General features: G+C 59.0%; 2 protein-coding genes and 1 long non-coding RNA gene across 11 annotated transcripts; 1 reads left to right on the top strand and 2 right to left on the bottom strand.

The window, feature by feature from the left end:
• Positions 1-477: 477 nt before the first annotated feature.
• Positions 478-9,568, bottom strand: DCST2 (DC-STAMP domain containing 2). 8 transcript variants are annotated; one of them, XM_038543172.1, is made up of 17 exons: positions 9,367-9,568; positions 9,237-9,279; positions 8,712-8,882; positions 8,325-8,426; positions 7,919-8,116; positions 7,638-7,703; positions 7,047-7,260; positions 6,734-6,891; positions 6,378-6,566; positions 6,106-6,270; positions 5,162-5,329; positions 4,966-5,066; positions 4,160-4,290; positions 3,795-3,922; positions 3,401-3,494; positions 3,160-3,300; positions 478-678 (listed from the first exon to the last, which is right to left on the bottom strand). In XM_038543172.1, exons 1-17 carry the CDS (start codon positions 9,502-9,504, stop codon positions 489-491), a joined length of 2,397 nt encoding a protein of 798 aa, XP_038399100.1. In that variant the 5' UTR covers positions 9,505-9,568; the 3' UTR covers positions 478-488. The 8 variants fall into 8 exon arrangements, 7 of the variants coding, with proteins under 7 accessions (XP_038399100.1, XP_038399098.1, XP_038399101.1 ...); XM_038543170.1 differs by having other exon boundaries at positions 9,237-9,568; XM_038543176.1 differs by having other exon boundaries at positions 542-678; positions 3,165-3,300; positions 9,237-9,567.
• DCST1 (DC-STAMP domain containing 1) lies at positions 9,274-23,057 on the top strand. 2 transcript variants are annotated; one of them, XM_038543177.1, is made up of 15 exons: positions 9,274-9,868; positions 10,219-10,344; positions 10,416-10,490; positions 13,927-14,055; positions 14,387-14,526; positions 15,169-15,385; positions 15,469-15,612; positions 16,137-16,258; positions 16,630-16,787; positions 18,568-18,889; positions 19,023-19,149; positions 19,452-19,568; positions 19,997-20,139; positions 20,222-20,335; positions 22,675-23,057. In XM_038543177.1, exons 1-15 carry the CDS (start codon positions 9,808-9,810, stop codon positions 22,924-22,926), a joined length of 2,247 nt encoding a protein of 748 aa, XP_038399105.1. In that variant the 5' UTR covers positions 9,274-9,807; the 3' UTR covers positions 22,927-23,057. The 2 variants fall into 2 exon arrangements, with proteins under 2 accessions (XP_038399105.1, XP_038399106.1); XM_038543178.1 differs by having other exon boundaries at positions 9,276-9,868; positions 18,568-18,667; positions 22,675-23,054.
• On the bottom strand, positions 13,335-23,154 carry LOC119872569. Its single transcript, XR_005362379.1, has 2 exons — positions 22,780-23,154; positions 13,335-21,143 (listed from the first exon to the last, which is right to left on the bottom strand). It is a non-coding gene; the product is annotated as an uncharacterized LOC119872569 (long non-coding RNA).
• Between the last annotated feature and the right edge of the window lie 91 nt (positions 23,155-23,245).

The raw sequence follows: 23,245 nt of genomic DNA, 5'->3' as shown, positions 1-23,245 counted from the left end.
CTCTGCCTTGCACTATCCCCCTCCCCGGCCTGGCGGCCCCTCCCCCTCCTTAGCAGGGGCAGGCTAAGGGGCCCGGTGCTCTCCCTTCCTCCCATGCACCCTCATGCCCATTTGCACAGCTGCCCAGGTGCCCCCAATAGTGAGGGGGGCGTCACAGGGAGGGGGTAGCGGGACCAGTCCCTGTATCTATTTAAAAAGTGATGATGTAATATATTGGGGTTGGGGGAGGTCCAGAGCCCTGGGCCTCATCTTAGCATTTCAGGGGCTGGGGGAGCCTGGGGCTGGGGAGACCAGGGGCCTAGCCCCACAGAGTGAGGACAATGTGACCTCCCCCTCTCCCCTTGCGGCTTCTCCACTCAGTGCCTTAGGGGGAGAGGCGATTCCCCCCTCTCCTCTTCCCTCCTCTCCTCTGCCCCCACCTTGGGTGTAAGCGACAGGAAGAAATAATAATAATTTAAGATTCACAGTCGTGTCTGCCTTCGGTTCCTTTATTTTGGGGGTGGGTGGGAGGGATCAGGAGCAGGGAGATTAGAAGCTGAGAGGCTGGGCTCCTGAACTGGGAGCAGAGGATTTCTGAGGTCATCTGTGGGGCCAGGGGGCATGGGAATCCTGAGAGACTGGACCCCAGGTGGGCGCCACCTGTGTGTCCTCTGCCAACAGCCCTTCTCATCCAGGTCACTAGTAAGGACAGTGAGGGAGTGCTCTGTCAGCGAGGCTGTTTCCACAGGCACATCCCTGCCCTGCCCAGATCTGCCAGCCTCTGCGGCTCTCACAGACCCCCGCGGGGTACCGGCCCATGGCTGGAGATCCCGCAGTTTTAGGCTGATGCCAAGGGACCTGTGGGCAGTCACTTGCTCAAGGTCACATGGCTAGTAAGGGCAGAACCGACAGTGACCTGGGTGGTGCATCTACCTGCTCAGGGCTCAAGTTTCCCCACCACCCCACTTTTAACTTCAGTGAGCCCTTAGGAAGTTCTGAAAATAAAGCTTCACATCCCCTCCAACCTCTCAGCCCATCGATACCCCTTGCGGCATTCACACCACATATGCCCACTGCAGTTGGTATGCAGGCTGCCCAAGTACCTGGCTGGTACATGGCATACAGCAAAGGCCCCAGCTGCTGCACCCCCAGGCCCTGGAGGCAGCTGCCCCCCGCCCCCTGAAGCCGCAGCTATCTCCCCAGACACCTGCCACACCACCCAGGGTGCCAGTACCAGACTAACTCATCATCACCCACCTCTCCAGGCTTTCCATCCTTGACCACTGTGGCTGTCAGGCTGTCTGCCTCTGTTCCTATTGGGACACCCCTTCAACCTTGGTTGCCCTCTGCATCTATCCCAGAATCTTCCCTAACCACAACCCGTTCTCTGTGTCCCTCTTGGCCACGAACTCTGCTCTAATGCTTCATCAAAACAGAGACCATGGACTCCCCAGGGACTCCCCACTGGTGTCAGTCCCTCTCCTGCTCCCAGGCCAGTCCTATCATTCTTACTGAAGATACCTCAATTCTTTCCCCATCACATCCCTCCCCCGACCCACCCAGAAAAGCCTTCAGCCCTCGAGTCCTGTTCAAAAGATCACTTTTCCGGAAGAAAGCTGCATCTCGAGCATATAGGAGTCAGTCGTTACAGGTTGTGGTTCGCACATCATCTGAGGCTTGAGAGCCACCTGCCAATCCCTTCACCTCCAGACAGCTTCTTCTCACAGGACCAAGGACGAGTGCTGTCCACCCCCTCCCTCTGACCTTCCACTCCCAGCCCCTTCTCTGCTCTCTCAGCGGGGTTCCCCCCATCTCTCAGAGTTGAGGAAGGCTGCCAGACCAGAGCAGGCTCAGCTCTGCTCAGAGGAACACCGCTCCCCCCTGCGCAGAGGTGCCCTGGCCGCCTGGCCCTGGACCCCACCTCTGGGGCCCCTCTTTCACCTCTAAAGCCCAGCCCTCCCTCACTTCGGTAACCCTAAGCCCTTTTGCGCGCCTAGGGCAAGCTCTGCCTCTGCTATGCTGCACTAACTCCCTCCTCTCCATCAGCAAAGCTTCCTTTTTTAACACCAACAGTTCTATTTGCAAAGAGAGTGATCAAGCTTCTCGTGGCTGTGATACAGAGCCCCATACTATTTCTTTCTGCATCTTCTCTACCTGTCAGCCTTCAACCCATTACAGTCTGGTCTGGGCTTTCCTGGGACCACAAGAAATGTTCCCACAGCCACTCCAGTGATGTCTCAGCCGCCAAATTCACTGACCAGGCTTCCGCCCCCTCCTTGCCCCCTCTCACAGCATTACTGTGCTTGGCTCCCACCTGCTGCCTGCTGGAGCCTCTTCCTTGTTTGGTTTTGCCTGAGCCCCCCCAGGGTCCTGCCCCTCCCCCTTGCCTTCTGCTTCCCTGCCTCTCCCCTAGAGCCTGTAATAATAAGTCAACCACAGCGTCAGAGGCCCTGGGCATCGCCAGCAGGCTTTCCTACAGATACCCCAAAGCTCTCCAACTGAGCAATTGCTCTCGCCCTGGCACCCGTTCTTCCTCTCCACCAGCACCACCTCATCCAATGACCACCCCCCCCATCCTCAGGGCCTCCGTCCTGAGGCCACATCAGCTTCCCCCTGCCTTCTTAGCTCATTGTCTTAGAAGACAACTATAAATGTGTCCCTTTCCTGGATATCTTCAGGTGGCAAGTGGGGCACTCAGCCAGCTCTCTGCCCCTTGACTGCCAAGCTCCTCTCAGTGCCCTCCGACTTCAGCAGACAGACACTCATGGCCTCCCTTAGGCTCCCCCTGCCCCCCCCCCCCCAAACATTGCCCATTCTCCAAGCTCACACCGGCTTCCCCAGGAAGGCTCTCCACTGCCCGTCAGCCCAATGGACACCCAGGTAGCCCCCAAACCCACCTCTCTTTTCACCTGTTCACTGAAGCCTTCATTAACACAGCCCCGTCCCAAACCTGTCGTTCTGCCTGCTGCCTGCCCTGCCGGCTGCCCTCCTGGAACCCCTGTGCACTGCTATCACCCTTGCCTTTTGTTGCGCCAAGGGCAGGCGCTAGACAGATCTCCTTCCGCCCCTGCCTTTCACCTCTGTGCCCAGCTCTGGTAGAGGCCCAGGCACCCAAGAAACCCGTGGCACATGTGACAACAGGCTCAGGCCTCCCTGGCTCCATGTCCTGCTTCTGCTCACCTTACCTTGGGGATAGGTTCAGAAGAGAGGGTCTTGCCCAGGGCCTCCTGCAGCTGCCTGCGCAGTAACTGCTCCTGCTCCCGGTCCTTTCTTCGGGCGGCTGCCAGCCATAGGCGGGGGCCTTCCTCGTCACTGGAGTCCCTGGGAAACCTCCCATCAGGTGGCCCACAGAGATCCTGGGGGAGGGTGGCCACCCCCCGCCCCCACACACCGCAGCCAGCCCATCTCACTGGACACTCACAGCTCCAGATCCAGGTCTCCCTGGTGGGAGAGGGGAGCTGCACACACCGAGCAGGTGTTGTGCAGGAGACGGAAGCAGGTGGGGCAGAAGAGACCTGCAAAATGCCAGGAGGGAAGGAGGGGAATCTGAGCTAGCCCACCCACCCGCCAAGCTCCCCCGCCCCCAGCCCTGGGGAGAAACTGTCCTTGTCTAGGGGCACGCAGGGGCGGCCGCAATGAATGGCTATTCATGAATGAATTCTGTTACCACTGGGGGAATTATGGCAAACTGGGTGAAGGTGAGCCCAAGAGAACATGCACAGTGATGAAGGGACGGGCCCGGAAGTCCACAGAGGAAGGACCCTGGGTGACTGTCACATCCCATCAGGGAGAGGCCTGAGGCCCGGGAGTCTCACCTTGGCAGCCTGGAGTACTGCAGGACACAAAGTTCTCTGTGTCCTCCTGGGCGTGGGGCTGCCCGCAGCCCAGGCAGTAGTCCTGGTGCTGCCAAAAGTGGCTGACAACCGGATTCAGGCAGGAGAACCTGAAGAGGGACCCTGACACTGAGCTGGCCAGCCCCACCAGCTGACCCCACACCCCATGCCCCCTCCATTCCTCTGAGTGGGGCAGCAGCAGCCTCTGCTTCCAGCCCTCATCCCCCCTTCACTCCCCAACCCCTGGAATTCTCATCTGAGACTCTCCCTCTCAGGACATGGATCTCATGCAATGGGCACCCTCATCAACCAAACCTCTGGACACTTAGGGAGGACAGTGGGCTCACCGTGTGGCCAGCTCCTGGAGGACACTTGTGTGGCCCTGGTCAGCTGCCCGCCGCCTCACGGTTCGGTGCAGAGCAGCCAGCGGACTGCTCCGGCGGCTCAGAAGTAAATCGTAGAGGTAGGAGATCCTCTCCTGGTGGAGGGGAGATCAGGGCTGGGATCCCCCTTGATCCCATTTTATCTGCCTGGAATGCTCTCTGCCTGCATCGCCACTCCCTACCTTTGCCTTCTGTCGAACTCCTATGGAACCCTCTAGGCTTGGCTCAAATGCCCCTTCCTTTGGGAAGCCTCTGGGCTCCCCTAGGCGGGGTTACCTATTTTCTCCTCCAGGTGTTCATAGCACTTCATTCATTCCTTAACAAAAACACTTTTTAATTGTAATATCTTGTCAAAAGCCTATCTGGCCTGGCTTGAGGCTGTGAGCCCCAGCCTGTCTGGTTCACCCTGGCACCCTGGGGGCCAGTGCCGCTACAGGCCTATGCCAAGTGCTCAGTGAATGAGTCCACAAGTGCTGAGTTTCCATTCACACCTGCACATGCGGACACTGCCCCCACCCCACAAGCTTTCAACAAAACATTGGGGGCCAGATCCTCTCAGCAAACCCTGCGCCAAGGGGTGCCATTTCCCCTGGCCCCATCAGGCACAAGACCAGCAGACTGGGTGGTTTGCTTAGAGTTCAGCCAGAGAGAGGACTGGTGCTGCTGAGACCCTCAGCTCCCCAAACCAAGACAGAGACAGACAGCCTCCAGCTTCACGGGTGGGCATGGGGGGCGCCGAGGTCAGCAGGGACACCAGCTGTGACTGTCACCTGTTCCTGGGATGGGTAGTAGGAGGCACAGATGACCCGCCGCAGCCTACTGACATAGCTGCCGAAGAGCGTGACGAAGAAGCAGAGGCCGTACATGATGCCTGCGGGGACAGCAGGGGCAGGGAGTCCCTCTTTGGTCTGCATCCCTCACGCCCCTCACACTGTCTATCCACCCTCCCGGGGGCGTGGTTCCTACCAATGACGATATAACCGGTGCTATTGGGCTCAGAGGGGCGCAGGAGGCAGCGCTGGGACAAGATACTGATATTGCTCTGCTGCAGGACGTCGAACGCTGACACCAGATCACGGTAAACATTCCCAGTATAGCCGGTGCCTTCCACAGTTATGGATACTAACACGGGGCCTGGTGTAAAGGCACGCGGTGAGGGACTATGACAGCAGCAGGAGAGCCATGTGGGCCAGACGGCACCGGTGGGCAGTGTGCCTCTTGTGGACAGCCCTGTACCTCCAGCCAGGGGGACCTGCAGTGCCCCAGGATCTAACCTCAGCCCTTGGCCCCCAGGACTGGCTCCAGGGGTCAGAATTGCCCTGGCTACCACACTACAGACAGCCTTGGTGGTCAGTGAGTCCATCGCTGCTTCCACAATGGCCCAGAAGCGTTGGTTTTAAAGCATTTGCTAAATACCAACTGTGTAGCAGGCACTAGACTCAGTGCTTTATTGATTGTTTGGGGCCTTTTCAAACCTTTTATATTGGACCTCTGGCACACGGACAGATGAGATTACTTATACCCTGTGGTTTACGGCATGCTCCCACCCACTGGACTCCCAGCACTCACCCACACGGCCTCACGTGCCCCTTGGAGCAACCCAAGGGGCTTGAGGCTAGTACTCCAACTCTGAAGGATTAAGGAACAGGCCCGAAGTTACCACCTCCAGAGGGCATGACAGGGATGGAGCCTCAGCCAGTCCGACTCCTGATTCTGTGTTTTTAACTTCTCTGTATGGTATGACTGTGAACCGGACACTGGGGTACCCTGGCACAGCCCAGAGTTCAAGGGGAAAAGTCAAGGACCAATGAGTGACAGTGACTTGGGACATCAGGCACTCTCCCAGGACCAGGCAGGACGCCAACCAAGGGGCTGCAAGGGGGAGGGCCAAGGAAGGTTTAGGCACTCACTGCGGGCCACAATCTCCCCCTGCAGCTGGTGCCGTGCCAAGTCCAGCACCCAGAAGACGGCATAATCCAGGAAGACCAGGAGCAGCACGAGGAGGAGGTGTCGGACAAGGTTGAAGATTGCCAAGACATAAAATATCTGTTCCCACCGGGACAGGAAGATGGAACCTGGAGGGGACGGGGGTCAGGAGGACGCTACTCCACCCCCCACCCACCAGACTCTAGGTCCTGGAGGGGTCTCCCTCCCCCCACTGAGCTGGGGCCTACTTATCCACCTGCTGTGGAAGCTGTCATGACTTCTGGGCAAGGGTGGGCAGGAGCTCTGAGGCTGGAGGGACCATCCCTCCTGGGGCATCCTGACCCCCTGCCCCCCAGGCTGCTTCTCCATGTGAACATGTCCACACATCCCTTGGTTGGCATCCACTCCCCATCTATGCTTCCCTCTCTCTGGACGTCCGGGGCTCCTGGAAGCATCATGTGCCCTTAGTCATGTATGTGTGCATGCCATGTGGGGCTCTCCTTTCCCCTTGTGGAAAGAGGACCCCTCAAAGACAGCGCCCCCTGAGCTTGGGACCTCAGGTCAGGCCTGTGAGGTATCGGGGCCTCTGTCCTCAGGCCTCAGGGTGTTCACCCGGCTGGATGTAGTGCCTGGCCTCGTGGGCACTGAGTGGCAGCACCGTGGGCAGTCCTGCCCTGGAGCGGACAGCCTCCATGTGCAGGAATCGGCTGGTGATGTAGACGTTGTCGTAACTGATCCAGTTCAGGTAACAGTACCGGTAGAGCAGAGCTCTGAAGGAGGACACGTGTGGCCCCTCAGCACCCAGACCAGACCAACCCACAGGGTACCCCCCTCCCCACCCTCCAGGCACATCCCCAAACTCCAGCCCTTCAAGAGGCCCGGGGAGGGGCTGGCCCCCCGCAGCCCGAGTCCCCCAGTCCCACACTGAAGGTAGAGAATCGTGAGCAGCAGAGGTGTGGTGTAGCCCATCAGAGCCAGGGCCTCTCGGACGTGGTACAGCTTCAGGGTGACAGCTTCCTTGAGGTCCAGAGCCACCTGGGACAAGCTCCGGGAGGCGTTGAGATCCACAGAGAAGTGGTGGGCAACTGTCACGTTGAACTCAAACTCCTGTCGTACTCGGTTAATTAACTTCATCACGGCTGGGGCCAGCAGGTGCAGGGGGGCCGAGAACCAGGATACTTAGGGGAGGGGGCCCTGGCACAGTTCGCCCACCAGCCAAGACCCCATGCCAGGACCTGCTGTGGACTGAGGAGGGGACGAGGTCCACACCGCCCAGTCTATAGTGCCGCAGGCCTGACCCCAAGGCGCCTCACACTGTGGAGCTGGGAGTGGGGGTCACAGGAGCCCCCCCCACCCTCTCCTCTGTCCTCTAAAGTCCAACTTTTGCTGAGACACTGCCCCCTGGCTGAGCCTCACTTTCCTGGGCACCTTCCCTGCCCCCACCCCATCTTCTCCCTGGGTCCCAGGAGCACTTGGGGAGATTGCCTGGAGCAGAGGAGCTTGGGGGGCCACTCACGGGTGCCCAGGGTCTTGCGTAAGAAGGGTTGGATGTACTTGGGGATGACACAGAACACCTGAACCACTGACACCCAGAGACTGAGTGTCAGGAGGGCCAAGAGACACAGCCCCTCCTGCCTCTGGAGACTGAGCGCTCAGAGGCTTCTCAATTTTCTCGCTCACCTCTGCACTGGCTTTGAACTCCCCCCCCACCCCCCCACCCCCGCCACCACCCCCAGGCCCCGCCCTCTGAACTCCCCCCTTGTCTTCCCAGTACTGCCCAAGCCCTGGCTGTCTCACCACTGGCGAGTCCACAGAGCACTAGCTTGAAGGGCATGAACACATAGCACAGGTGGTGGGCACGTGGTATAAGCATCATGCAGTTGTCCTTGGCATTTTCGAAGACATGTGCACACTTCACGTACGGGTTGCCTAGCTCTGAGTTGCACACATCGCCGATATGCAGGAGCCAATACCACACGTTCCTCAGGGCCCTGGCTGGGGACAGTGGCGGGGCTGGTACCCAGGCCTGCAGTCCTGCAGTGTCCTCTTGGGCACTCGGGGACAGCAGGACAGCACCCTGAGCCAGAGAGGCCTATGGGCAGAGGCCTGGCTGTGCTGTATCCAGTGGGGACTAGTCAGCACCCGGGTCAGGGACAAGGTGAAGAGACACCACACCCCCAACAGACATGCTAACTGTGCTGACCTATATGCTTCACACCATCCATGATTGACCGAAAGAACTTGCGTATCCGGTCAGCCACCGCTTTGGTCTTCTGGGCAATGGCTTTAATCTTGCTCAGAGCACCTGAGAGGCAAAGGGTAGGACTCATATGGGGCTGGTTCTCACCACTGCTCCTGGGGTAGGAGGTGGAGAGGAGGCTGACACTTAGAAGCTGGGACACCTGGACGCCTGTGTCTGGGAAGTGGACAAGCTGGCAGCAGAGCAGACCAGTGAGCAAGGATCAGGGTATCTAACTGGACTCTTTGAGGTTAGGGCCCAGCACCAAGAGCAGAGAGGAATGGAGCCAGAGAGCTGCAGGATGCAAAAGCCAGGGGCACGTGGGGGCTGGCTGGGGCTGGGAGGCCTTACTGACAAGAGGCTGCTTGGCCCGCTCCAGCACTTCCGCAGTCTGGTTCAAGGCCAGTTCGGCCCCACAGGCCACAGCCTCGCTGGCCTGTGTGAAGTTGCGCAGCATGTTGGCACAAGGTCCTTGAAGCACCAACCCAAAGGCAGCCACCAACAGCAGTGTCCGGCCGTGCTCTGGGGTGGACAGCTTATCAGAACCAGGACCCCAGCCCCGCACACACAGTAACATCTGCAAGTCTCTCACAGAAGCTTCCAGAATATTTCCCTCAAATCTGTCCCCCAAGATCCCTCCTGCCCCAGGCCCTGCTCCTGCCCTAGACCCTGCCCCAGACCTTGTCCCTGCCCCAGACCGTGTCCCTGCCCTAGACCCTGCCCTGCCTTATACCCTGCCCCTGCCCCAGACCCTGCCCCTGCCCCAGACCCTGCCCCTGCCTTAGACCCTGCCCCTGCTCCTGCCCCTGCCCTAGACCCTGCCCCTGCCCCTGCTCCCGCCCCTGCCCCAGACCCCGCCCCTGGCACCAGGCTCACTGGAGAATGCCTGAGGCAGCAGCAGGAAGACAGTGACCCGGACCTGGCGGGAGAATCCCATGCCCAGGCTGAGGAAGGTGGCCAGAGTGAGGGTGCCCACCAGGCAGCCCCAGGGGCTATGTCCTTCTACCAGCAGCTCCAGGAGACCGTAGGCTGTGGCCAAGGACAAGCCCAGGCTAAATGCCCCCATGCTGCGGACTGCAGCCCGCGTCATGCTGGACTCCTCTGCCCCCAGGGGGTACACCACGTCCTTTGAGACTTTGGGCATGGCTACTGAGACCAAACGTCGGCATGTCTCCAGGAGATGTCCACCAGGTTCCAGGGTCCTGGAATTCCTCACCACATTCTAAAGTTCCGGAGGCTCAGACTGTTTCTGTCTTGGAGTGCCTGAGCCAGCTTCAGGACTGGGGAGGGGGCAGGAGACTCTAATCTCCTTCCCCAAGACTCAGGGCAGAAGACACAGACCTCACTCAGGCTGTGGGGGTGGCTGAGAGGACAGAAGCAGACCTCTGTGCCCAAGGACATCCTTGAGGACACTTGTGGGACAACAGAGGGTCCCCAGAGCAGACTTATGGACATCAGACTTCTTCAGGACGGAGCAACCGGGCAAAAAGGGAAGGTCCCCCACACCAGTGAGTGGGTCACAGAGATCCCGCCCTGTCCCAGGGCCCCAGCCCCTCTGGGCCTCTTACCCTGTCTCTCCTCTCGCACCTGCACGCCCCCCCTGCATCATGGGTCCCCAGCATCCAGCCCTCTGACCCAGTGCCCCCCTCCAGCCAAGCCCTTTCCTCTTATCTCCATCCCACCTTCCTTGAGTCCTCAGGGTCCCCCATGCTCCTTCAGGATGCCCCCCATCCAGTTCCTCCCCCACCCTGTTCCTGCCATTCCCCCCCTCCCTGCAGGCCCCTGATCCTAACGAAGCACATCCCCACCAGAGGGATGGGCTGTTGGCCCTGCAGGGCTAACCTGTCTGATCCCTCAGCACTGCAGAAGCTCCTGAGCTGGGGGCTGCCTGTCATGGGCAACCGATTCCTGCAGCGCCAGCCGGGCGAGTTCCCTGTGTCTGCTTTTCTGCTGGGGGCAAGCACTGGAGGGCTCCTGGCTGTGGGTGAGTGGGGGGCAGAGGTTGGTGGGTTGGAGACCTGTCCTTCGACCTCTGGCTTGACCCTGCACTCTCAGGTCTCTTCCAGCTCCTGGTGAACCCTATGAACATCTATGAGGATCAGAAGATGGTGACATTGTACAGCTTGGTGGGTGAGTGCTGGCAACGGACAGGGACTCTCCAGAGGTCTGTGGGGCCACAAGAGTCTAGGTGCCCAGGAAGGAATCTGGCCTTGTCTCTTCTGTCCCAAGTGGCCCTCATGGCCCAAGTCTCCTCTTGGGCTCTGAGGGAAGATCCAGGGAGAAGAGGCCCCGGTCTACAGAAGGAAACCCAGTCTTTGTCCTCCAGGAGCCTCCCCAGAGAAGGACTCTGAGTTAGCCACGTGATGCCCTCAAACCCCAGGTCCCGAGTCTGCTGACCTCTCTGACCTTGTGTCCTGCTCCTCCCAGTTCCATCCATTCATTCATTCTCTCATTTGCTCATTCATTCAGTGTGCACCAAGCTAAGGCTTCACCAGCCGATAGGGTCACAGGGGGAGGAGGCAGTGGAGAGACTTGGGCAGGAAAGGAACAAGAAAGGAACGAGAGTACTTCTGCTGCTGTGAAAAGAGGTACAAAGAGAGCAAGCTGAGGGTGTAGGGGAAAGGGGCTGAGGAGGCAGGGGCTGAGTAGTCAGGAAAGGATTCTTGGAGGTGACACTGGGCCAAGGGCCTGGTGTCAGCAGTTGTCAGGCTATGAGAACAGAAAACCCACCTGAAAGTGGTTTAACCACAGAGAAAGTTGATTATCTCATGTAACAACAAGTTTCAAGGTTGAGCAGTCTTTGGAATTTGGATAATTCAGCAATTCAGTTCACCCCCCAAGGACCCAGGGGCCAGCCTCTTTTCCCTGCCATCTTTGACCTGGTGACCATTTGTCTTCAGGTCATGCAGTGGCTGCAGCAAGTCCAGGCATCTCATCTTCATACCCAATGTTGGAAGACTGGAACATTCCTTCCTTAGGTCTCTTTTAAGAAGGAGGAAAACTTTCCCAGACCCCCAGCTAGCTTCCCCATCCTGTCCATCCCGCGCCTGCCTATCCTGTCCATCCCGCGCCTGCCTATTCTGTCCATCCCGCACCTGCCTAGTAGGGCCCTTGCTAGCTCACTCAATGAACCGACCTGTGTGGACACCCAACCACCCACAGCCTACCCCCACGGGCAGCCTTTCCCATGCACCCTTTGCTTACTGCTTGTTTTCATTGACAAGACCCATTCCTGCTTCTATAATTATGACTATTTCTAGGGTTGGAAAGGTCCGATGCCGTGTGTATGCAAATCCCACCTCATGGCACTCTCTAGCATCTTCCCTCCTGGCACCACGATCCCCAGGCCCCTGGCAGCTGGCAGGAGGGTGGGGGGTCTCCACATGGCCCACCCTCCTTTCTCCACTTCCTTATCTTTCTGGTTCTTCTGATGTCAGAAGGGATTAGAAGGACAGAAAGCCAAAGTCCTCAATCCTGGGAGAGCCCCACTGCCTCTGGGCAGCAGAGCTGTCCTGCCTCGGGGTCTCTTGTGGTCTCTCTCTAGAGGCTCTGTGTGGACCTTGAGGTCCAGTTTCCTGTGGAGAGTAGTTCTATTTGTTCACGTCTTGTAGCTACTGCCACCCACAGACCTTATGTTTAGGTCGCTGTCTGCAAACGGGCTGCCCTCTTGGACGGAGAACCTCACAGGAGGCTTAAGGCCTGCTGACCTCCAAAATGTCCACTTGTCCCAGGGAAGATGTGCACGTCCTTGCCCTGCCAAAGTGGGAAAGCAGGCATGTGCAGCTGCCCACCCCCCTACCCCCATGGAGAGCAAGCAGGCTCTAGATCACGTCCCCCCCACCATCCCCAGAGGCCTGGCCAGCACTGCTGTGACCTCTCCTCCCACTGTGGGCTCTAGGTGTGCAGCTCAGAGAAGCCACCTCCCCCTCTGCTCTAGTCTCGGCCGGGTGCCCATGAGGTCTCCCCCTGGGCCTGAAACTGGACACCCGTCCTCTCTTTAGACTCTCCTGCCATGTCTGCTTATTCCAACTGCTCGTCTCCTCTTCCAGAAAATCCCAGAGACTAGTTATGTCCTTCGGGTGAGCTCAGAGAGGGTACCTAGCCCCACGGGGCTCTCTGTAGAGTATAGGGCAACTACTGCCAATTCCATCCTTAGCCTGAGTCTTTGGCCAGAAGATGAGACAGCAGAACAAACCCCCTCTGATGTCTGGTTATACCATGATTGGGTTCGACAGATCCAGATTCACTCCTAGGTGTGGGGCAGGGACAGGATGTTGCCCTTGAACTAAACTCAAGTTGTATTAGCAAGGAAGGAGGCAGACAAGCTGTCGGGTGGTACCAGACAGGGATCATAGCAAACCTGTATGACGAGGTACAGCTGGCCAGGTGAAGAGCCACGCTCCTGGCAGAGGGAGCTGCCGGAGAAGCACAATGAGCTTGGCACACTCCAGGCCCAGCAACAGGCCTGTGTGGGAGGACAGGGTAGGCAAAGGGCTGAGCAGCCTGGCAGCTGCTAGGCAGGCGCCCCAGCACAGGGGTCTGCATACCATGTTGAAGGAGCCTGTACTGGTCCCCAAGTGTGGTCCAACATCAGTGATAGTTTGGAGCAGAGAAGGGACAGGGTCAGATTTCTGTGTCTACAAGGTCACTCTGGCTGCAAGTTAGTGAGAGAACAGAAGCAGAGGGCCAGGTAGCCCCCCTGAAAGGCAACGGGGACCCTGCGAGGGCCAGGGGCATGGACAGACCTTGCTTAGGCGATGGGGGTGCTGGCAAGCACTCCATCCCAGAGTGGGCAAGCCCAACTCTGCTGTCTCTTTGGCTTGGAATGCTGTCCTGCCTCCTCACTACTTTACTCATCTTCCAGACCTAGCTGACACGTCAGCTGCTTTGTCCAGCCTTCCTGGCCCCACCCTCCCCACAGAACCGCCTGCGTCCTCCGCTCCCACAGCCCCGGAGAAGGAGAAACACTCGGAGTTGTAGTCATTTGTTTATTCGCCGTCTCTCTCCCTGCATTATGAGCTCCAAGGAGCTCTCTGTGTCTCCTTGCAGAGACCACAGGGAGACACACATGAAACTGCTAACACAGAGTGTTACAGAGAGGGACGTGATTAAGGGCTGACATTAGGGACGGGGATTGCCAGAGGGGCAGGGGTCAGAGCACGGGAAACTGGGAACCACAAGGTGGCTCCGAGTACCAGTGACTGTCTGCAGAACTCTCTCGCTCTCCCTGCTCCCTCAGCACCTTGGCTGGCACAGAGGACGGCTTCCCCTTCCTGCATGTACACACACACACACACACACACACACACACACACACACACCCTCAGTCACTGACCAGGGCTCTTGGACCTCTGGTGTCTCTCTGAGCCCCTCCAGAGCCACCACACAGCTCAGCTCTGTAAACGGCTGTTCACTCAGTACACAGATGAGTGGAGCTGGGGTAAATGGGGTAAAGGCAGTGTGGTGATGCTGCTAGAAAGAAGTTGGGGTGTGGGTGCTCTGCTAAGCCTTGTGAGTCAGGCAGCATCCTCCCTTGGCCTCAGCACCCGCTGGTTTCTCCCAACAGGCTTGGGGGTCGTGGGCTGGGGGACCTCCCCGCACATCCGCTGTGCCAGCCTCCTGCTTGTCCCTAAGATGCTGGGCAAAGAGGGCAGGCTCTTCGTGCTGGGATACGCCCTGGCTGCTATCTATGAGGGTGAGTCTGTGTCCCTGGGTAGCAGTCTGTGACCTGAGCAAGGATCCCAGGGGGCCATCCGGTAAGACCCAGGGAAGGAGGAAGAGTGGGAGTCTGATCCCAGCTGCTCCAATTCGCTGTGTGCCCCCAGACAGTGCCTCTGCATCTCTGGGTCCCCATGCCTCACCCAGGTAAACACAAACAGCAGGTGAGGGCATGACCGCTCCCAGGCTCTGGGGTCCTACCACAGTACAATTCTAGAAGGCAGTCCATGTATGCAGAGCAGGCACAAAGGGGGTCTTCAGGAAGTGGCTGGCTCCAGAGGGAGACCCACCAGGACATCTTCCTGCAGGACCGGCGGCCAACCTGCGGAACAACCTCAACGAGGTGATCTCGTCGCTGGGCTGCACTGTACAGCTGCAGATCAACAACACGCGCAAGGCCTGGCGCGTCTCCGTGGGCCCGCTGCGGGCAGTGCTCAAGGACCTGCTGGTCAGGACCTTGCACGGGCAAGGCCTGGGCCCCACTCCCCAGGGGCCCGGAATGATTTGTGATCCTGGACTCAGTTTCCTAATGGGGCACCACTGGCATTTTTTGCAGGACAGTCCTTAAACATTGCAGGATGTACCCTGGGCACTAACTGCCGGGGAAGCCCCCACCCCCAGTCATGGGACACACAAGCCCCCACCCTTCGTTTCCAAACACCTGGGTAGGCAGTACTCTGGGCAGCTGGAAACCGGGGGCCTTGGCCTGAGGAGTCAGGAAGCTCTGAGGCCCCAGGGATCACAGAATTGAGCTGGGAGGACTGGAGGCTGGGGTGTGGGAGAATTGGAGAGTTGGGGAGTTGGGGGGACGGGCTGGTGTTGGGGAGACTGGGGACATGGAGATGGCATAGGGTCTGGGTGGTTAGTGTGAAGTCCAAGGGTCTGGGAATCCTCTGTCACTAGCAGGGATCTGAGACGGGGGCCTGCAAGAAGCTGGGAGCTGCGCAGGGGCAGACCCGGGGCCACTGGTGACAGGAAGCGGGGGTCCCTGAGGACTGAAGAGTGGAGCACAGAGTGAGAGGCCTCTCAGGGGCCTGGGCTCCTCGGCTGCCCCGCTGACCACAGCTCCTTCCTTGCCCTCCAACCCCAGGCCAGCAAAGACTCACTGAAAGCCGAGACTCAGAACATCACCAAGTCCTTTGAGGACCTGGATGACCAGGTGAACAGCGAGACTGGCTACACACTGGAGAACTCCATGGGCTTGGAGGGTACAGCCCGAGGTGGAGAGATGTACCGAGCTGTGCCATCCAGGTACCACCTCTCCACACAGAAGATGTATGAGCTGAAGACCAAGCTGCGCTGCTCCTGTGAGGGTCGTGCTGGACGCAGGCTGGGGCCGGGGCTCCAGGTTGGGGCTGGGGCCTCACCTGTTCCTTGCCCCTTCCTGCAGATGTGGTGGACCAGGCCATCCTCAGCTGCCAGCGCTGGTTTGACCAGAAACACAAACAGTGCATGCAGCGCATCTGGGTTCCGCTGCTCAACCACCTGCTCTGCCTGCCCATGACGTTCAAATTTTTCTGCAGCATTGCCAGGGGTCGGTGGGGTGAGGGGAGGGTGGGGACACCAGGCCGGGGACTGCTGGGTGGGCATATGGGTAGGAAAGCCCGAAATGGGCAGGGCACAGATGCTGAGGGCACCAGCACCCCCAACCCTTCTGCTGGCTGGCTCTGCCCCCCAGCTTGTGCTCAGGCAGGCTCTGAGATCTGTCTGTTCATCTGAAGGATGGGCATAATAATAGTCCTCATCCCCTTAGGGGGTTCTGAGGATTTAAGGGAGCAATACATGTGAAGCAAGTAACATACAAAGGAATTCTCTTATAAATGTTGCCATCACTATTCATAGTTGGCATGGTTACAAATAGGTGAGAAAAGTGAGGGAAAATTGGGCTTTGTTCCCGGGACCCAAGATCCAAGCAGGGCAGAAAGGGGAAAGCCTCAGTGAGGAAGGAGGTCATGGGCAGACCGGCACATAGTTGGACAGAGGAACCGCAGGTGGAGACGTGGGCGGTGGGAAGCGGGCACAGGCCCCCAGACTCTGACCTGTACCCCCGCCCCACAGCGATGGAGGTGTGGTGCCGCAGTCGCATCCCTGTGGAAGGCAACTTCGGGCAGACCTATGACTCTGTCAACCAGTCTATCCATGACCTGGGTGGGGAGTTTTCAGCCACTATTGACCTCAAGGTAGGAGGCAGGGGCTGGGATGAGCGAGGGAGTGGGTGGAGGACACAGGGCATGGCCAAAGCAGATGAGGAGATGAAGGGGTAGGGGAGAGAACGAGGCCGGAACGGGGCTGGTGCTGGGTGACAGGGAGGGGGCAGTGCCAGCCTGCGGTCTGCCCAGGCCTGACTCTGGGTTCCAGAGGTCAGCCAGGTGTGAGAGGGCGTCAGCCTGGGAGTGGGGCCGGGCGGAGGAGGGTGCCGCGCCCCAGGGCGTTAGGTCTCTGCACACGGGGGTCCTGCAGGTCCTGGGGAGAGCTGGGGGGACATGGGGTGGGGCAGCGGCTGGCCGCAGATGGCAAGGAGGGTCGTGCCTGCACCTGTGCCCTCCACCAGGAAGAAAAGCAGGCGTGGATGCTGGGCCTCAACACGAGCTGGGAACACGTGAGCGCGGAGCTGCAGGACTATGTCCTCCAGCAGGAGGCCCAGCTGGAGTGGACGCTGGGGCTGCTGCGAGTACTGTTGTCCTGCACTTTCCTGCTGGTTTTCCGCGCGTGAGCCCTCCATCCCTGATGCCCCAGGGTCCCTGACAGAAGACCCCGCCCCCACGGAGGGGGCTTAGCAGCACAGAGACATGCTGCCCACTGCCGGTGCTCCCACCACCTTGAAAGGGAGACGGCCTCCCTTTATCTGCCTCTTTTGGCCTTCATCCCAGCACTGACTTCTTTTACTCTCAGCTCTGACTTTTGATTTTTCTCTTGCCCTTCATATTCCCCTTGGCTCTGACTTTGCCCATTTTTATCGTCCAACCCTGCTTTCATTTTCTGCCGCCTGCTGTGTTGGCAGCCACTTTCCCTCCATTTGGACCAAAGTCCTCAACCCCACCCAGCCGGGTGTCCAGCTGGGCTGCCCTGGGCCTCACTGGGTCTCCCTGCTGACCTCTGGACCCTGTTTCCTGTCTCCGCCCCCAGAGTCCTGAGATGCCGGGCAAGGGGAGTGCGGGGAGGGTGGGGCTCCTGCTCAGAGCCCCGTCTGTGGGGCAGGTGTGTGCCGAGGGCGAGGGCCCAGTGCGAAGACAGAGATGAGGGCACTGTCTTCCTGCTCTCAAGACGCTGGTGGTCTAGGGGAGGCCAGAGAGGCACCCAGGAAACACAGATGGTTGGAGGGCTTGGCTACCACCTGGCTCTGGGGACAGGGGTGGGAGCTGAGGACATGCCCCTGCAACGGCCATCATTGGGGTTCAAAAGGCTGCAGGTGGGGAGACACGGTCAAGGAGAGGAAGGAGTTCTTTTGGGGCAGAGATCACTGCTTCTGTGGGGTGTAGATGGCAGAGGCTGGGCTAAAGGACGGGACTGAAGCAGTTGTGGCCAGAAGAGTCTGGAAAGCCCTGCAGGCTGCAGGCTGGGAGGCCAAGGTGGGTCAGGGGTTAGAGAGCCTGAGGGGGAGCAGGGCGTGGCAGGAAGCTGGCCCGAGATGGCGGCAGGAAGAGGAAAGGTGCTGCAGGTCTCAAAGCCAGTTTAGGGAGGGAGGGAGGGAGAGAGGGAGGAGGCAGAGTCGGCTTCCAGGCTCTGAGCCTGGGCGAGGGCCCTGGCCACGGCGGCGGCGAGGCCCGAGCTGGCCAGAGGGCGGGGCGGGCGAGCGGACGGCTGCCACACGGGGGCGCTCACGGGCTGCCTCGGCATTTACTGCGCTTTCGGCCTTTGAAGAGGATTTTTACAGGGTTTAGTACCACGGCGCTGGAACTCATGTTTCACAGTTTACAGAGAGTATTTGAAGTAACTTTCACTTTGAAACACATCCCCAGTAATTAACATCTTTTCCTTAGGAAACCGAAGCATCATGTGGGACTTTGGGACGTGCACCCGGAAGAGCCCCTTACCAGCACACAACAGAAAACACTGCTTTCTCAAGGGTTTACGGGAAAGGAGGGAAATGTAGGTGGGGGATGAGTTTTGTTTGAAGTGACCTCCAGATGTACTGCCGGTGGGTCCAGAGGTGGATGTGGGAGTCCAGCGTAATGGCTGGTGGTTCTGTAGCCTTGAGGGGCTCCCCGCCTCTCTCTGCCTTTGCTCCTGCTGCTTCCTCTGCTTGAGATCTGGCCAGCTGGATCCACACCTGGGAAAGCTCCCCTCTCGCCCGGGCACACGATCCTCCCTGCCTTTTCACCTGTGTCTCCTCGCTTGTATGGGTACCCACCTTGCACCGGACTGCAGGCTGCTGACAGAGTGTCTCTGCCATGCTGGGTGGTCTGGGGAATGACCGAGCATCCAGGAAGCCCGTGGTTGGGGGTGGGTGAAGAGAGCTTGGAGGACATGGAGATGTCTTCATGCACAGGTCCTTCTCCTATGTGGACAGCTACAATGGCGACATCCGCTTTGACAACATCTATATCAGCACCTACTTCTGTCAGATTGATGAACGCAGGAAGAAGTTGGTGAGTGGGAACAGCCCTGACCACAGGCACCTTGCTGTGTGCCCTCTGTGGCTTCAGGCTCCAGAAGGGCAGAGGGCCAAGGGGAGAGGGCCCTGGTGTCCCTCACAGGGTGGACATTTTATCCAGGGCAAACGGACTTTGCTGCCACTCCGCAAAGCCGAGGAGAAGACCATCATCTTCCCCTATAATCCCACCATGCAGGCCTCGGAAACAAAAAATGTGGTGAGGATAGAGTGGGGGGAGGCCCCTGGAGCCAACTGTAGGCTGGGCATGCAGGGTGAAGGCAGAGGCATCAGGAGGCCTCCGTGCAGGGCGGGTGGTGCTGCCCAGCTCAGGGCCTGCTCTCCTCTGACAGGTGAGAGAGCTCGTGGAGACAGTGCCTGTTCTGCTCCTGCTGCTGCTCCTCTGCGGCCTGGACTGGGCTCTCTACTCAATCTTTGACACCATCCGCCACCACTCCTTCCTACAGTACTCCTTCCGCAGTGAGTGATGCCCATCCACATGTGGCCACTTCTTTTAGTTCTGGCACCTCCTTCTGGGGCCCAGCCCCTCACTGACCTGCTCAGGGTCGGGTCTCAACCCTGCAATCTGACAGCTGTCACTGGAGGGCTCTGTCTCCAGGTCTCCTTTATTTCTGCCACAGGGAGGGCTTAGCACTCAGTGGAGGGATGGGAGGGCCTGGGTAGCAGAGGATATCTATGTCTTGACCCCCCCCACACACATCCAGTCCCCATCCTGCCTCATCCCCTAAACTGCAACCCTTTCCTGACCTCCCACACCTCAGGCAGCCATAAATTGGAAGTGAAAGTCGGGGGGGACTCCATGCTTGCCCGGCTTCTTCGGAAAACCATTGGAGCCCTGAACAGCTCCTCGGAGACAGTGGTGGAATCAAACAACATGCGTGAGTGATGCTGAAAGTCTGGGTCAGAGGAATTGAGGGCGGGGGCCAGGGTCTTTCCAAGGTGTGGCAAGGGGGGGCAGTCAGCATGCTGGGGTTAGAGGCATCAGAGCAGGAAACGTCCGGTCAGACTTGAATTGCTGGAAGATGGCAGCCTTGAGTCAGAGCAGTGTAGGGGCGGAGGCCTTGGGGACAAAGGATCCCAGCCTTAGAGCAACACTGCCAAACAGAACTTTCTGCCATGATGGAAACCTCTCACATCTGTGCCATGTTGAGCAGAGCCTCAACAGCCGGGTAGCTATGGTGTGGAAGGTGCAGCCTGGCAGGGGGAGGGCTAGGCAAGGTCATTGGAAGTCTAAACTGCACCCCATCCCAGCGGGGTACCCTGCCCTCAGCCTTGGCCGACCCCTGATGGGCCCACCTCTGCCCAGCCTGCCTGCCCCAGCCCATGGCTCTGGATGCCAGGGCTTATCTGAGGGCCGCACTCCCCACGGGCCTGCTGCTGTGCCTTTGCCTGCTCCAGGCCTTCGCCTACCGACTTCGGAGGGTCATCGCAGCCTTCTACTTCCCCAAGGTACACCCTCCCACAAACTCCCCAGCAACCCCGCCCTGAGGGGCAGCACTGTCACTGACCCCTTGTCCCCGGCCGGCCGCAGCGAGAGAAGAAGAGGATCCTGTTCCTCTACAATGACCTGCTGAGGAAAAGGGCGGCCTTTACGAAGTTAAGGAGGGCTGCCATCGTGAGGCGGGCACAACAGCAGAAGCCTCCAGTAAGTCCAGGCCTTCCTCCCGTGGCTCCTGTGGTTGTGAGGACCGTGGAAGAGGAGCCTCCCAGCAGGCTGGCCAACCCCAGGGGCCCAGCCCACGGAGCTCAGCAAGTTCTGAAGTGATGCATGCCAAGGGCCCTGGTCATCCAGCTCCTGGGGTCAGGGCTGCATCCACCTCCGGTCCCCCAGGGTTCAGCCCAGCCTGAGACACTCAGTGGGCCCTCAGGAGGCAGTCAGGAAGGGGGAATCAGATTTGGTACAGTCTGGCTAAAAGTAAGCAAGGGTCTCCCCCAGAAACAAGTGACCCAACACAAGCCACAGGTTCTACTGAGAGGCTCAGTGTCTTTGGGGGAGGCAGGGAGGCATCGGGAAGGGCCAAGTGGAGTAAGGAACAAGCACAGAGCAGAAGAACCAGCTCCCAGTCCACACTTCCTCATTAAGCTGCATGACCTTGGTGGTCCTCCCCCGACCTCAGTTTTTCCCTCTGAAGCACTGATGTGTAAGGCCTGTGCAGAGATGAGTAATAGCATGGCAGTGGGGTGCCAGTGAGGTGCCAGTGCCAGAGGGCCTGGGTTTGAATCCTGGCTCCTTTCTTTATTGCCATGACAACTGTGATCTGGAGTACTTACTTAAATGCTGGCCGTCAGTTTTTCCCTTCTGGAACACAGAGTGAACTACTGTTCCATCTGGTTGTTGGAAAAACGAAGGGAGTCTCACTCTCATGGAGCAGGCACCTAGCAAGCTCCATGCACACACTAGCTGTCACCATGTAACTCAGGGCAAGTGACTGCCTTTCCACACGTTTTCTCATCTGAAAAAGAAATGATAAGGAGCCTGTTTTACAGGGCTATTGGGCTTTTTAAAAAAATATATTTTTTACTTAAATTCAATTTGCCAATATATAGTATTACACCCAGTGCTCATCCCATCAAGTGTCCTTAGTGCCCGTCACCCAGTTACCCCATCCCCCCACCCTCCTCCCTTTCTGCAACCCTTTGTTTCTCAGGGCTTTTTTTTTTTTTAATGGGCTCCATGTATTTAAAGATTTTATTTATTTATTCAAGAGAAACACAGAGAGAGAGAGAGAGAGAGAAAGAGGCAGAGACACAGGCAGAGGGAGAAGCAGGCTCCATGCAGGGAGCCTGACGTGGGAGTAGATCCCGGGTCTCCAGGAACAGGCCCTGGGCTAAAAGGCAGCGCTAAACTGCTGAGCCATCAGGGCTGCTCATGGCAGCCATTCTTAATCAGCCCCAACAGAGCTGTAAAAGTGAGAGACCATCTTTGCTTGACTCCCTCCCCCACCCCCACCCCACCCGGAGCCTAGATCTCCCATGACACACAGAAGCTAAACGAATATCTGATGAAAAAGTGAACGTACTGTGATTCCATGACCTAGTCATGAAGTAAACTGGATTTTGGTGGGAAGGTAGAAATGTGAAGGGCATTCCTCTGGAGCTAAGGGAACAGAACGTGCAAATACTCAGAGCCCAAAGGGACTCTCTTTTTTTTTTTTTTTTTTAAAGATTTTATTTATTTATTCATAGAGACAGAGAGAGAGAGAGAGAGAGAGAGGGGCAGAGACACAGGCAGAGGGAGAAGCAGGCTCCATGCAGGGAACCCGATGTGGGACTCGATCCCGGGTCTCCAGGATCACACCCCAGGCTGCAGGCGGCGCTAAACCGCTGCGCCACCAGGGCTGCCCCCCAAAGGGACTCTCAAGGGCCAGGGTGAGTCTGAGAGGCTGATACAGGAGACACAAAGTTCAAGGTGGGCTGAGTTAGAGCAGAAGCTGGAGAGGGACCAGAGTGTGGAAAACTCTGAAGGCCAAGGCCAGGGATTCTGCCTTTGACATGCAGTGGGGCCTCCGGTTTCTTGAGCAAAAACTGCCCTGATAAAGTGGCCTGCAGAGAATTCCTGGCAATTGGCTGGCAAGAGGGTGGAAGCATTCTGAATCAGACTGGGATCTGCAATCAGGGGACCTGGGGCCAGTCGGGTTTGCTTGCTTACTGTCTGTGCACTTTGGGAACTCACATAACCCTTGTGAGATTCTGCTTCTCACCTGTCAAATGAACCTAGCAGCGATAATCGATAATCGGAGCCCACCATGAGAACCAGATAAGGTGGACTATGGGAAAGTCCAGGTGGTGGTGGCTGCTGCTCCGGGCTGGGGGGTAGTGGGAGCTGCATTCCCTCCCTCTCCATGGCCGAGCGGGGGGAGGGAGGCTCTCTAGACCCACTTCCCCAGCACCCCTGCAGTCCAGGGCGCTCAGCACGTGGGCCCTGGCAGGCACCGCGCGCGCTCCAGCGCCCCTCGCACCCCTTCTTTCGCCCTCGCTCCGCAGCACCGCGGCCTGGCGGCCGTCCTGGACCGCCGCTGCCCGCTCCTGCGCCGCTGGCTGCGCCAGCGCTGCGTGGTGTGCCAGGCGCCGCAAACGCCTGAGGCCTACCTGTGCCCGACGCCGGACTGCGGGGCCGTGTACTGCCAGTCGTGCTGGGACGACATGCGTCGGCGGTGCCCGGCCTGCACCCCGCGCGAGGAGCTCTCGTCCTCCGCCTACAGCGACAGCAACGACGACGCCACCTACGCGGAGTGAAGGGGCGTCCAGTCCACCCGCTCCCCGCGCTGAGTAAAGGCCCGTCTGCTCCAGACGCCCGCGCGTCCCAGGGGTCTGACTGGCAGTCCGCAGCCTCGGGCCGCCGACGTGACGCGGGAGGGCAGCCACGCTGCGGGGATGGGGTCCGGGCCCGGGCCCGGCCGGGTGGAGGCGCGCCGCCCAAGAGGGTAGGACCGGCCTCGGCTCCCAACGCGCGCAGCGGCCGGAACGCCGCGGGGGCGGGGCGCGGGTCTCCGGGGGGCGGGGCCTGGCCCCTCCGGGGGCGGGGCTGGTCCGGAGCCCCCGGGGCGGGGGCGGG

Source organism: Canis lupus, chromosome 7, assembly GCF_011100685.1.
Source record: "Canis lupus familiaris isolate Mischka breed German Shepherd chromosome 7, alternate assembly UU_Cfam_GSD_1.0, whole genome shotgun sequence".
Lineage (NCBI taxonomy): Eukaryota > Metazoa > Chordata > Mammalia > Carnivora > Canidae > Canis > Canis lupus.
This window is presented reverse-complemented; position numbering and strand designations above follow the sequence as displayed.

Excerpts from the sequence above, each read along its gene's own strand:
- DCST1 (XM_038543177.1), top strand. The coding sequence starts at position 9,808 with ATGGACATCAGACTTCTTCAGGACGGAGCAACCGGGCAAAAAGGGAAG. Across the intron at positions 19,569-19,996 it reads GGTGGAATCAAACAACATGC|CCTGCCTGCCCCAGCCCATG; the intron begins GTGAGTGATGCT and ends ACCTCTGCCCAG. Across the intron at positions 20,336-22,674 it reads CACAACAGCAGAAGCCTCCA|CACCGCGGCCTGGCGGCCGT; the intron begins GTAAGTCCAGGC and ends CTCGCTCCGCAG.
- DCST2 (XM_038543170.1), bottom strand. The coding sequence starts at position 9,504 with ATGCCCAAAGTCTCAAAGGACGTGGTGTACCCCCTGGGGGCAGAGGAG. Across the intron at positions 8,427-8,711 it reads GGCCAAGCAGCCTCTTGTCA|GTGCTCTGAGCAAGATTAAA; the intron begins GTAAGGCCTCCC and ends TTTGCCTCTCAG. Across the intron at positions 4,291-4,965 it reads ACTACCCATCCCAGGAACAG|GAGAGGATCTCCTACCTCTA; the intron begins GTGACAGTCACA and ends CCCCTCCACCAG.